The sequence below is a fragment of the Verticillium alfalfae genome, genomic scaffold, assembly GCF_000150825.1.
Source record: "Verticillium alfalfae VaMs.102 supercont1.14 genomic scaffold, whole genome shotgun sequence".
NCBI lineage: Eukaryota > Fungi > Ascomycota > Sordariomycetes > Glomerellales > Plectosphaerellaceae > Verticillium > Verticillium alfalfae.
The window spans coordinates 577,520-590,438 of record NW_003315025.1 but is presented as its reverse complement, the minus strand read 5'-3'; the positions used below and the strand labels follow the sequence as shown (position 1 = coordinate 590,438).

At 54.1% G+C, this 12,919-nt stretch overlaps 4 protein-coding genes across 4 annotated transcripts; 2 read left to right on the top strand and 2 right to left on the bottom strand.

Moving 5' to 3' along the window:
* Positions 1–227: 227 nt before the first annotated feature.
* Positions 228–1,157, top strand: VDBG_09150 (predicted protein; the record flags this gene model as incomplete). The annotated part of the gene is made up of 3 exons (XM_003000609.1): positions 228–312; positions 344–395; positions 656–1,157. The coding sequence occupies 3 exons, from the start codon at positions 228–230 to the stop codon at positions 1,155–1,157; spliced, it is 639 nt and encodes a 212-aa protein (XP_003000655.1).
* Positions 1,158–2,158: 1,001 nt separating this feature from the next.
* VDBG_09149 (ATP-binding cassette sub-family A member 9) lies at positions 2,159–7,416 on the bottom strand (the record flags this gene model as incomplete). The annotated part of the gene is made up of 8 exons (XM_003000608.1): positions 2,159–2,835; positions 2,887–3,090; positions 3,144–3,711; positions 3,795–4,091; positions 4,212–4,244; positions 4,308–5,686; positions 5,742–6,488; positions 6,549–7,416. The coding sequence occupies 8 exons, from the start codon at positions 7,414–7,416 to the stop codon at positions 2,159–2,161; spliced, it is 4,773 nt and encodes a 1,590-aa protein (XP_003000654.1).
* Positions 7,417–8,818: 1,402 nt separating this feature from the next.
* On the top strand, positions 8,819–9,957 carry VDBG_09148 (conserved hypothetical protein; the record flags this gene model as incomplete). Its single annotated transcript, XM_003000607.1, has 3 exons — positions 8,819–9,102; positions 9,157–9,233; positions 9,458–9,957. The coding sequence occupies 3 exons, from the start codon at positions 8,819–8,821 to the stop codon at positions 9,955–9,957; spliced, it is 861 nt and encodes a 286-aa protein (XP_003000653.1).
* A 769-nt stretch (positions 9,958–10,726) lies between these two features.
* Positions 10,727–12,753, bottom strand: VDBG_09147 (predicted protein; the record flags this gene model as incomplete). Its single annotated transcript, XM_003000606.1, has 2 exons — positions 10,727–11,125; positions 11,188–12,753. The coding sequence occupies 2 exons, from the start codon at positions 12,751–12,753 to the stop codon at positions 10,727–10,729; spliced, it is 1,965 nt and encodes a 654-aa protein (XP_003000652.1).
* Positions 12,754–12,919: the final 166 nt, after the last annotated feature.

The following is a 12,919-nucleotide window of genomic DNA, read 5'->3' as shown; positions in this document are numbered from 1 at the left end:
CGTGATAGGCAGACATTCTGATGTGGCAGAGACAAGTGGAACTCAGATGGCCCAGCCAATTGTTAGGACGGATTTCCTATATGGTGCGGACAAAGGAAACCCCGGCGACCTCCCCAGATTCCCCTGAAATCCTCCCACATCCGCACTATCTTCCGTCCGGACCTGACTTTCTCCTGCCTCAAATACAAGCGCACTGGACTGCTTGGTTCTCGCCAAATCCTCCAAACATGACGGACCCTAGATCTGGCCAAGAAGGTATCAGCTTGAGCCCCATAGCGTGTGAATCCTGCCGCCAACGGAAGCGTGGGGTATGTTAACCCCCCCTGTCGTTCTCCTCATGAAGTCCCCCGATCTACCGTCGACCCGTCTTACCCCTGGTCCGGTCGCTTCCCCCAGTATTGCCCCTGACTTGAATAGCAGCTAACAATCTTGAGGTTATCAGTGTGACCGAAAGCTGTCAGTTCATTCTTCCTCTAACCACGAAATCCTCATTTGAGGCTCAAAGGCAACAACTAACATGACACTCTTCCTCCCGCAGGCCACACTGCTCCCAGTGCCATGCATACCCATCAAAATGTCACTACCCTGAGAAAAGCAAACGGTAAGGCGTTCTTCGGGTTCTAGACACGAGTGGACCAAAATTGACGCCTGTCAGGGGAATCCCGTTTGGCTACCTAACAAAGCTCGAAGCCAGGCTCGCAGAAACCGAAACAGCTCTCTTTCGAACCCTCGCCAGCATCGTAGACAGCCAGTCTCTCGAATCAGCCATGGCGGGGCCTGCTCCCTCGTCAAGTTCCTGGACGCCAAGGCAGAACAAAGTTGACCGCGTCAGCGAGTGGGACAACACACCCCTTCGGACAAGCGACAATCTCCTCTCCTGGTATCAGTCAAAGACATCGGCGCCAGGAAGCGCCGTGAGAGCAGATGGAATCCCAGTCGATTCAGCCATCCGCCAAAGTGGATCGCCGCAACCATCAACCATCGCATCGCCTTTGCCGGACGAGGCCTTGATGGACATTTCGCAGTTCACAGCCGCCGAGGCTGATGCAGGGGCTGCCATCGACATGCTTTCCGAGTACGATGGTAGTACATACTCGGAAATGGGCATGAGCAAAGCAGAGACGTTGGCCAAATCGAGTGAGAACCTGTACTTCTGATGCAGAGTTCCTGCGCACGTGTTGCAAACAAGCCGAATACCACGCGCCGCGCACGCCAAGAAGATTCGGAATTGGGGGAAATTATGGGCTCTAACTCAAACGGCAATTCTTGGACCTACTGGCTCTTGTGGCATATGAGATGGTGGTTGCTCGATCCCCAGGCATGAGCATTCAAACCCACATGCCATTGCCGAGCTACCACGAAAGCCCCGCCGCACGGCGTTTGCTGGCTGTCAAAGGGTTCCTTGAGGTTCCAACTTGGTCTATGCGATACAAGGGCCTTTTGAAAGCAGTCCCCACTACGCCAAGAACTCTGGATGCAGCACCATAAGTTTCCAGGGCCATGACGAAGGCTGCCCACGGCCACAGGGGTTGATCAACTTTTGAGTCTTGGTTTCTCGTTGATTTCCACCGATGGTGCACGCTGCGCTCCAATTCCTCTTCATGATCATCACTTACATTGTCTTCTGTGGAAGCCGCCAGTGGCAATGCAGTCTGGGCAACAGCTCACCCAACGCCGGTGCCGGCCACTTTGTCTCGCCTTAGACCATGATGGTCACGGCGAAAGAAGCGCATAGCTTCGAGACGACCGCAGCCAGTCTCGGCTACGACTCTGTCGAGGATAACAAATTCATGCCCATGACGTCCCGCATGTGGGCGGCCGCCGCCCAAGTTACCATCTCTGATATATCGGCTTGTCCATGGCCGTTGAGGGTTGGGCCCTTGAATATGTTCCCAAAGCCGGATGGCGGGAAGGATCGGGCAAACGAGAATGAGTAGGAATGTGTATGCAAATTGATGGACGGTATTGAAGCCATGTACCAAGAAGCCCCGTCAGAGACACCCTCCCAAGCAATTGGGATAGACCACTTTCAACGGGTGGCAACAGGCATGACGCTGTGGCTGGCAGTCAACACCATGGAATTTCGTGTTTAGAAACGAGCAGGTATGATCCAATGAAATTTAAACAAAGAAAAACGTCATGAGAATGCGTGTCTATCTTAAGAGAATAGTCCACCCGACCTGAATGTCGGCACCAGTCGCCTCAAGCCGTTTCTTTTTGGGTTGGGCCCGTTCTGCTCTTCCTCCTCTGCCGCACCGCTATTCCTCATTATGTTTAAGAACACCATCTCCAGAGTGCCCATTCCAACCGTATAATGAGCAAGCCCAAGATCCGCCTTCTGCTCCTCCAGCGTCTCCATCAACCTTCTCACCGTGCTCCTCCCATCAGGCGAAGGCCCGGCCCCGACGGGCATGACAAACCGCACCTGTCCACCAAGGCTGGCCGCGTCGAAGGATGCCTCCGGGAATACCTGTTGCACCCACGACTCAATGTTGTGCATCTCGCTGCGTGTGGAGCCTGGCGCTGTGGCCAGGACGAGATGGACATCGTAGACGTTGCTGTAGCGCTGGCGGAGTTCTTGGCTCGTGCCAATGGCGAGGACGCGTTTTCGACATGATGGCCACGCGAGTCGCAAGCTCGTCTGCTTCTTCCATGGAGTGTGTCTGTCATCAACGTTAGCATCTAATCTTTGGCTCAAAAGACTCATAGCTAGGTATACCGTCAAGAGAACGGAACGTCCTGGCGTAATGGATGACAGCATCTTCCACATCTCACGCTTCGCGATGGCGTCCATTGCAGAGCTCGGCTCGTCCAGAATGAGAACTTCGGGGTTACCTGTGCGACTTGTTAGCATGTGAATACGTCAACAACGAGGAGTCGGCATACCCAGGAGCGCAATCGCGAGACTCAGTTTCCTCTTATTGCCGCCAGACAGTTTATGTGTGAGACGAGAGGCATGCGGCGTCAGCCCCACCCTAGCCATGACAAAATCGACATCGCGCTTCATGTCCTTGATGCCCTTAATGCGGGCGTAAAACTCCAACTGCTGCCTGGCCGTGATTTTGTCCAGCGCATCAAACTGTGGGCAGACTTTGATTCGTTAGCGAACGCTCCATAATCCTTGCTAGAAACGCCAGACGTACCGCCAATATGCCGCCTCGCAGCCTGCGTGTCCTGTTGTACATCGAGGCCCTGTACGAAAATACGGCCAGAGTCAGGCACCATCTCGCCGCGCATCATGTTTGTCAGGGTCGTCTTCCCGGCACCGTTGGGGCCAAGCAGTGCGATCACTGAGCTCTCGGTCATGGCCAGCGACACGTCGTCAACGGCGCGCTTGCCTTTGAACGACTTTGTGACGTGCTCTACCGAAAGCAGGTTCTTTTCCGAACTGGCTACTCGCATGCTCTTCATTTCGATATCCTGTGGCGCGCCGGAGACGGACTCCTCATTGTCGACGAGCTTCTTCTTGCCCCATGGCATGGAGAAAGTGTTCTTTCCGTCGAGCCATAGGAGGAGGGGGAATAAGTAGAGCACCTGGATGATGAGGAGAGCGAGGGGACCGCCGTATGCGCTGAACGACCCTGGGTTGGCGATGAGCTTAAAGTCGCGGCAAGTGACAAGCCAGACGTTGAGGCCGACGACAAAGGCTCGGTAGAGGTTCATGATTGGGAAAAGCAGGCCTAAAGAATAAGAGACGGCGTCGATGACGAGCTTGGGGTGGTCGAAGCTGGGGTGGTTGATGGCAAGCTACATGGTTAGCGAGAGGACACCCGCGGGAGAACGTGCCAACGTACCGAGAAGCCGACGATGGTTAGGATAAACGCAAGAACCATGATGCAAGCGGAAAAAGCAAAGGCGGCCAGCTCCGACCTCGTGTACAGAGAGATTATGTAACACCACAACATGCTTGCGATGCCATAGAGCCACATGATCGGGAATATGAAGGCCGGATGGTACCAATTCTTGACATCCAGGGCCAAGGCAAGTGTGCCGAGCGCGGCGACGATGGTGACTATGACGATGTCGACCATGATGTAGGAGACCCAGAGTGGGCGGGGGCGAACGTTGTTGGAGTACTGGAGGGCTCGGATCTTTTGCAGTCGTTCAAACGCGGGATAGAGGGCGAAAAAAGCAGGGTAGACTGAATGCATGAGAGCAAGGAGCTGGTATTGTCAGCACAAATCACGACACATGAGAGAAGGAGCACTTACAATTGCAGGAAGCTGGCCTGCATCAGCATCGACCTAGGAGTAGTATCAGTACGTAATTACGAAGAAAATATTGATCATGTTTGGACGATGACGAACAGGAAGCGAGGTTGTGAAAAATGCGAGCTGTATTTCGATGGGTACTCCGCTTCGTGCCTGGTTCCAGAGGCTCTGCATCGTCACGGGTGAGTCGTAGCCGAGCTCGGTATTGTAAGCGATTGTTGGTTTCGCAGATCCATCGCCCATGTAGATCGCACCGAGAAGAATACTGGAAGCATTGTCGTGGACACGCTTTAGGAAACTATCGTAGCCATTCAGGAAAATGTATTTGGAGTCAAAGTCCGTCGTATTTATCGTTCGACCGATGGGAAACTTGTCGACGGCACGGAAAACACTGTCTCGTGCCGACTGTGGGCCAACAACCATTGAGACATCTCCTGGTTTCTTGTCTCCGTAGTTCGATAGAGTGACGGCGGACGGCTCATCGAAGAAGGATGGCTCGAAGTCGCTGCAGGAAGGCAGCTCATACGGGACGGTGTTGAAGTCCATGTCTGTCGATTTCAGCATCGACGTAAACGTTGGCGAAAATGGCAAGGCAATGATTAAGGCCAGGATATACCACCAATAATTGCCTCGCAATATGGTCAGACGCTTGATCGTAAGTGCCATGAGCTGCTGCAGGAACGTGGTGCTTGTGCCGGAGGATAGCTGGCCGTCGAATGCTTCGCCACTTATGGTCAAGGGTGCGAGATCAGACAGGCCTGTGCCCCTTTTTTCGAGCGCTTCGGGCTCGTTGGCAACGCGAAGGAAAACTTCTTCGATGGTTGGGCCGGTAACCAAAACGTCAGACAGTCCAGCAGCCTCGAGTGAAGAAAGAAGTCTGGTGGCAGATGTCGAGTCCGGAACGGTATAGATCGTCTCCCCTTGATAGACAGCCATCGGGTAGCTGGTCTGCGGAACATTGTTGACCTGGGGGACGCGGACGCGGTACCCTCCTCCGTGGATGTTCTTCAGCTCGGCTGGCGACCCGTGGCATTTGAGGTGGCCGCGCGAGATGACCACAACCTGGTCGGCGAGGACCTCACACTCATCGAGGAAGTGTGTCGTCAGAATCATGGATCGCCTCGATCGCTCTGCAAGGACGATATTCCAGATGGCTCGTCGAGAGACGGGGTCCTGTCTATGATTAGTTCGGATTACTGAGTGCCAAGACAGCGATCTTACCATGCCAGTAGTCACCTCGTCCATGAGGCAAATGGTGCTTCCTCCAGCAAGCATGCATGCAAGTTGCACCTTGCGCTTTTGCCCTCCACTCAGGGTGGCAACCTGGCTGTTCATCTTGGGCCTCAGATCACATGAATCGACGAGCTGTTCCAGCTCTGCCGTTGTTGCCGACCCGCCCTTGATCATGTTCCAAATATAGGCATGTTCGAAAACAGTCAATTCCCCCCAGTGTATGTTTCGTTGCGGGCAGAAACCTGGTGTCAAAGTCAGCGGTGCTGAGGATCTAGGACGAGGAGCGATAGGTCTTACCAATCTGTGACGATGCGGCGTTGATCTCGATCACCCCGCTTGCGGGTTTCTGCCTTCCCGTGATGAGGTCCATGGTTGTTGTTTTTCCTGAGCCATTGATACCCAGCAGGCAGAGAATTTGTTGCTTCTGACTTGTAAAGTCCAGGTTGTCCACAGCAACAAAAGGACGGTTCCGGCCGCAGCAGAAACAGCACCAGATACGCTTCCAAAGCGGGGCACTGTATTTTTTCGTCAGACTTTTGACCTGTAGAGCTGTCCCATCATCTGCCTGGTTTCCTCCACTGAATTTGCGCCCCTTGTTGCTAATTCCCTGGGTCCACCTCTCGATAAGGATGGTTGCCAAAGGAAAGGCGACAATGGTGAATACGAGGTATCCAAGGAGTGTTCCAATAGTGGCCATTTCAACCTCCATGTCAACTCCGTTCATAGGAGCTGAAGCGAAGATATCGATCGGCCTTCCGATTCTTTCAAACCGAGCCATCAGATTGAGAACAATGATATAGCTACAGCTGGGAAAGACGATGGAGAAGCCGATGGCGGTTGAAGAGTCGATGGGGTACTTCAAAGTATCCATCGACATGGCAAAGACAGCCATGCCAACGATGGCGGCGACAGCGCAGATAGCGGAATATCGAACGGTAAATGTGGCACCGAAAACACATGAACTTGTAAGGGCCCAGCCAGTGAGGACCTGCCAGAGGATGGGGATTCCTGCGCTCGAGGATGGAAAGAGGAGACTAGAGAAGACTGGTCGAGCTCGTTAGCTGGGAAGGATGCTGGGGAACTTGAGTCACAGCTAAAACTAACCTCCACCCATAATGATAAACGAAGGGAGATAAATGATGTTGAAAGCAATGAGGTAGCTCGAGACGCGAGCGGCAGCAGCACCACCTCCCATGACATCTATGAGCTGTGCCATGCCCGATTCGCGCTCGTCGGCTATCATGCCGACCATGTGATAGACGAGAGAGAGCATGCTAATGAAACACACGACACTGAGCCCTGAAAAAATACCGCTGAGGAGGTCTTTGCGTCTTTGGGTGGCATCATCTTCTGGTGTCGTCCGCGTATACGTGTACATATCGGGAACGGTCGTCGAGTTGGTTATGGCCTGGTCTACGGCAAGCTGCAGCGGAGCATATGGATTCTTTGCCGCCTTGTTGGAGTTGAAGACATTAAAGCCTGATGATACTTTGGAGGAACTGACACGGAGGGTGTAGTTCCACTGATTGGCGCCGTTGCTGCTGAGGGGGGAATCGTTGAAGGTGACGGCGGCGTAGCAGTCTGTGCGGCCGTTGATGTCTGTCGGACACTTTTGCTCCAACTCGTCATCGCTCTGTAGGACCTGGACGATAGGCTTCGTCTTAAGGGAGTCGGTGATGGTCTTGATGGCTGCCGAGACATCGCTACCTGCGTCGGCGGATTGGATGAAGAAGAGTTTCGCGTTGTTAGGGATCACGTCGGATAGTGTCACGGCGGGTGACGGGCTGCCGACGCCGAACCTGTTGCCTGAAGATGTAAACTTCTGGATTCCTAACGTCAGACAGACAACTAGAATCGGAATGACGAGGGCCCGTATCAGAGTCGAAAGCAGATGTCGCTTAAGTGTAATGAGGAAGATCTTGTTGGTCAAGGCCTGGGTCTGTCGAACCCAGAGCCGCATGCTTGAAGACATAATGACGGCTACAGAAAGCGAGAATCGATGCAAGAAGGACTTCAGGCGCACATGAGAAGTGACTCTCAATTTGTACCGAACAAAGCAAACGAGGAGGATGATGTTGAACAACAGGCGGTCAACTCAAGGGAGGAGTCGCTTCTAAACACATTTTCGGCCTCGGCGCTATGGCTTATGCATACCACAACTCGATAGCAAGCCAGTCAGGACAAAGATGGCCCAGCCTTAACCGTTCAAAGGGGCTCGGCACGGTGGGCGGCATTGCAAGTTGCAGTGAACGTGCGGAAGTTTTCGTCCTGGCAACTAGTGGTCTCGTATGGGCAAGGGAGACGATGGGTGTAGCAGGCAGCCGAATTGTACGGCGGCTGAGTGGGTGTTCTGAGGCTGGCCGACGGGGCATGCCGGTCTGCGCTTGTGGATCGTCAAAGACTTAATGCGGCTGCCTGGGAAAAGGGGGCCAAATCTGTCCATGGTTTTGTCGAAGCGCTGAAAGAGCGGGCCCGCTGCATTCTACAACGGGTGTCCTGACTCGAACGACATACTCAAAATACCCTGAAGGCTGAAAGAGAACGATTTAACCTTTTCGTCTTCCAGTGTCGAACGCTGCAGCCTGGGAAACGCTGGTCCATTACTCGATACATCAGAAGCACCTCGAAAGGTTGTGGCAATGACCGCAGGATTGGTCTTCTCGCGATCGATCTTTTGGTTCGGTAATTGAGCGATTTTTGCTGGCTCTTTCTCAGTCAATTGCCGGGAATCCTCGCTAAAGCTGCCAATTGATGATGATGATGATGTCGTCTCTTTATCTGCATTGCCGTAGCATTGTCTTGCTTGGATTGGTGGTTCCGCTCAGGCGCAGGCGTTGAGTCTGTCTTCCTCAATGGCACGAGGCTCCTTCGTCCATTGCCAAGCGAGATAAGTGGTCTTAGTAAGCAGGTCAGGATCACGTGGTCTGTCCCACGATGTGTGGGTTGGCCATCGCGGAGGGTCATTTCAAAATCAGACGCCACCAATCCACTTAAACATGAATGGATGGCTCGTGACATCTCCGTTTCTGTTGACATCTCCATTTTTGGGACCGACGACAAGATTGATTCTTCTTCTTGATCCAGCACCCACGGCCCATCGGCCCGTCGATTCGATGCCCGTTTCTCCCACACCGTTTCCCGATTCATCAGATGCATGCCTTCACAGCCGAAGAGTACCCGGAGTCCGGGGAATCTCCGCTAGTGCCAGGGGATCAAGCGACGGGGCAGCCCAACCAGGCAGGCCCGCTCCTTCCCCAGACTCCGCTCGGCTCACCCCAGCATCTCGATCCCGTGCCATCTGACAGTTGATATATCTCGGTCCCAGACTCCTTCGACATCACAAATGATCCATAATCATCGAATACTCTTCTGCCATGGCGACGACGACGATTGAGCTCGAGCCAGTGCAGGCCTATGGCTCCCGCGACCTCTCTGCCAACCCATCAAAGCCATCTTCACCCCGTCTTGCCCCAACCGAACATCGAACCCAGGCAATGGGCGATGAGGAACCTCAAGACCTCAGTCGTGCGACGAAACTCAAGTTGCTGGCGGCCGGCGTTTCTTTCTTCGTCTCAGGCACCAACGATGGAAGCATTGGTGCTCTAGTCCCATACTTCATCCGCGACTACGAGCTCAGCACAGCCGTCGCCTCTGTCGTGTACGTTCGCATTGACCCCGGTGTGTAAGGAAACATGCACTCACTGGACTTCAGTTACGGCGCCAACTTCCTCGGATGGCTCTTCGCGGCCTTCACAAACACGTACTTGACCCAACGGTTCGGCCTTGGGGGTCTGCTCGTTTTTGGCGCAGCTCTTCAGGTCGTGGCCCATGCCCTGCGTTCCTGGAAACCTCCGTTCCCCTTCTTCTGCATCACGTTCGCCGTCGTCTGCCTCGGGCAGGCCTATCAGGATACCGGCTGCAACACCTACGTGGCCGGCGCGAAGGTGCTCATCGATGGCTTGCTTTCATCCACGCCATGTACATGGCCGGCTGCTTTGTTGCCCCATTTATAGCCACCGCAGTTGCCTCTGCCGGCACGACGTCTTACTGGTACCTCTACTATACATTTCCACTGGCTCTTGGCGTAGGAAACCTAGCACTCACATGCTATGCCTTCCGGGATACGATACACTTCCGAGGCAGACCTCGCTCGGGTGCGAACAACACGCCAAACACCGAGACCCAACTGTCTGGAAGCACAAGCGAGCCTACAAAGGGCGCAGCTCAGCTGGTCAAGGAGACCCTCTCCAACAGGTCCGTCTGGGTCATTAGTGCTTTCTTCTTCTTCTACATTGGTGGCGTTCTGACTGCTGTTGGCTGGATCGTCGAGTTCCTGGTGGAGGTCCGCGATGGCAATCTTGCCCACATGGGTTACGTCCCCGCTGGCTTTAGCGGCGGCGGTCTGCCCGGCCGTATCCTGCTCGCAGAGCCAACATTCAGGCTCGGGGAGCGCAGAATGATATTCATCTACTGTGTCCTGGCTCTTGCGTTCCAGCTGGTGTTTTGGCTGTAAGTGCTTTGTCAACGCTGTCTTCAGAAGCTTCGTGGTGCTGATGTTGTTAGGGTACCGCACATTGTTGCGGCTTCGGTAGCTGTCAGTCTTGTTGGTTTCTTTACGGGACCATTGTTTGCGACCGTGCGTTCAATCCTTTTATTTCCCACGTCAAAGTCTGCCCACTGACAAACGATGCAGGGCATTTCCATCGGGTCGAAGCTCTTCCCCCACGAAATCCAGTCAACGGCCCTCTCCTTTATCTTCCTCTTGCGCAGATGGCGTGCATTCTTCCGATCATCACGTGCCTTGCTTGCGTATAGCGTGTGTCCTGCAGCCATGCTAGTGCTTCTTGCTGCATGACGATCCTGACTGATCCTGAGGAAGCGACAGCATCTGTCTCTCACGAATGTAGGTATCAGAAGCTGTCCTGTCTATTGACTGATTGCGGCCTCGACTATTTTACATAGCACCTGAAGGTGCAAATGCAGTTTTGTTTGTATACTGCTGAGTATCGTGTCTTGTTCTTACATATCATAACAATCATCGTGTGAAAGCAATCTGAGCTGCTGTTAGCTCATTGTGGCCTGTATCCTTCAAAGCACTCTGCTCTACTATTCCATAGGCTCCTCCGTCTTTGTTATGTATGCTATTGCTCTGCATGTCGTCATTATGCATGTCGTCGTTATGCATGTCTTTGTTATGCACGTCGTCGTTGTGTTTGGTGTTGTATGTTTGTCGTTGAATGCATGTCGTAGTTCTACCTGCAATCGTCATGCATGTCGCTGCTTCATGTGCTATCACTGCCCATGCTGTCGTTTTGCATGTCATCGCTTTGCATGCCAATGTCTTGCATGCCATCGCCCTGTGCATCCTCATGCAAACCCTCACATTCCAGGGCCCGCTGCCAAACCTCACCCCAGCCTGTGCGAAGCGCATAGTCCCTCAACGTCTGACCCCTGTTGTCCACAGCGTCAACGGGCACACCAGCCCGGAGAAGAGTCCTGATAATGCGGACCATGTTGTCGTCGCGCTTGACTTCCATGTGTCTGTAGCCCTGTCCCGAAAAGTTATCATAGGTAAAAGGCGTCATGAGCGCCACCGTTCTCCAATTCAAAATGGCCCGAATGTCTTCGGCATCGACATCGGGAATGACGATGGACCACAGAATGGGACAGACGGGAACCCTCTTGATGCGCAGAGCATAGTGAAGCGGGGTGCGGCCGTACCGGTCCTTCTTGACCGTCATACCGCTCTTGAGGAGAAAGCTCCACCGACTCGACGACAAATGTGCAGCGTGTCGATGTAGGGGCAGTCCTCGCGGTTCTCGAAGAAGAGCTTGCGCCAGATCGGAATGTGGTCGAGGTCCTGTTCGAACAGCTCCACCATGCCGTTGACGGCAAGGATGGCGCCTGAGCGGCGTTGCGATGAGTGGAAGCCGGCCTCGAAGCCCCACCTCAAGATAAGGAGGCCCTCGCTGATGGCCCACTGACGACAGAAGCCTTCGGCGTCGCCGGCAGTCATAGCGCAGGCGAGGAGAGCGTTGGCCTTGATGCAGCGGAGACGGGTTCGCTCGGCGATCGTGATATAGTCTGGGCCGAAGATGGTCTGGACGGTGACGAGGTAGCGTGCCAGGGACGTGATTCCATGCTGGTCAAGATAGGATACCATGGGATTCACGCCCCAGGTGAGGAAGCGCATGAAGACAGCCTCACTGACAAACCATTGCGTGCCCATGATGAGGGGTGAGTTGAAGAAAGTCTCTAGGCCGTTACGCATGAACAGGTCGACAAAGGCGATGCCGCGGCGGCCGTCGCCGGAGGCGTTTGTGGCGCGGATGCCCGTTTCGAGGGCATGCAGAGGGCCGTTGTATCGGGTGCATTCGAAAATGGAGGCGCCGGAGCGGAGGAGGAGCTCGGCTGTCTGAAAACGGCCGAAGAGACAGGCAATCTCGAAGTGCGTCAGCCAGTATTCATCCCCCGGCACGCCGCTGAGCCAGTGGCCACCAAACGCCCTTTCGAGGGTGCCTTTGAAACGGGTGTCGTACTCGACTCCTTCTTCGTCATAGACATCGATGAGCTCTTGGTCGGTGGCATAGTTGGGATGAGGACCACTGGCATCAGCACCGGCGTCGATGAGCATCTTGACAAACTCAAAGGAGCGGTGGGAAGCAATAGCTGTTGCAAGGGGGGTGGGCCAGCGCGTGAAGCTGACTGTGTTCAGATAGCGCAGACAATTCGAGCCCGGTTCGAGTAAGACGGCAAGAGCGCGAATGTTATCCACGACGTGCAAGGGTGTACGCTCGGCAAGAGCGATATGGTACTCCATGCAATACTTATTCAGCCAGAAACGCGATGTGCAGTCATCGGCACCAGCAGCAAGAAGGGTGCGGATGACGGGGATTGACTGCGCGCCCAAACCGTTTGTCAGGGCCATGTTGAGTGTGCTGGCTGGAAGAGTGTCTTCGGCCAAAGAGGCGAACCCAACAGGACGCCGGCGGCCACGGGCATAGTAATAGTAGCAGCGAATAACCGTGCTTGTCGTGAGAGTGGTCTTCACAGGTCCGAAGGAAAGGGCCGTGGTCAGCATGTAATTGTAACTGAACTGAGCGACCATCTGAACAAGCTCATCTCTGCGGCCGAGCTTCGAGCTCCCAAAAAGGAGCGGAACAAGGCGGCTTTTGAGTTTCGAATTGGCCAAAGCAAACCGCCAATAGCAGTGCGAGGGAAGAAAGTCGATAATGAGGTGTAAGATCTCGTTTGGAAGGCTTTCCAGACGGCTTGGAACGCACGGTACAGCGTGCGTCAACGCGGGCATGGTGATGGGCTGGGCTTGCGCGCGATGTCTCAAGGCAAAGGAAAGGATGAAGACAAGTATGATAAAGGGAGCAGAAAATGAAGAAAGACGCGGATGGCCAGCTTGAAGACGAAGAACTGGTTCGCGGGTGGTTTTATGTCGGAGTGTCGGAGACCTTGATGGCAAA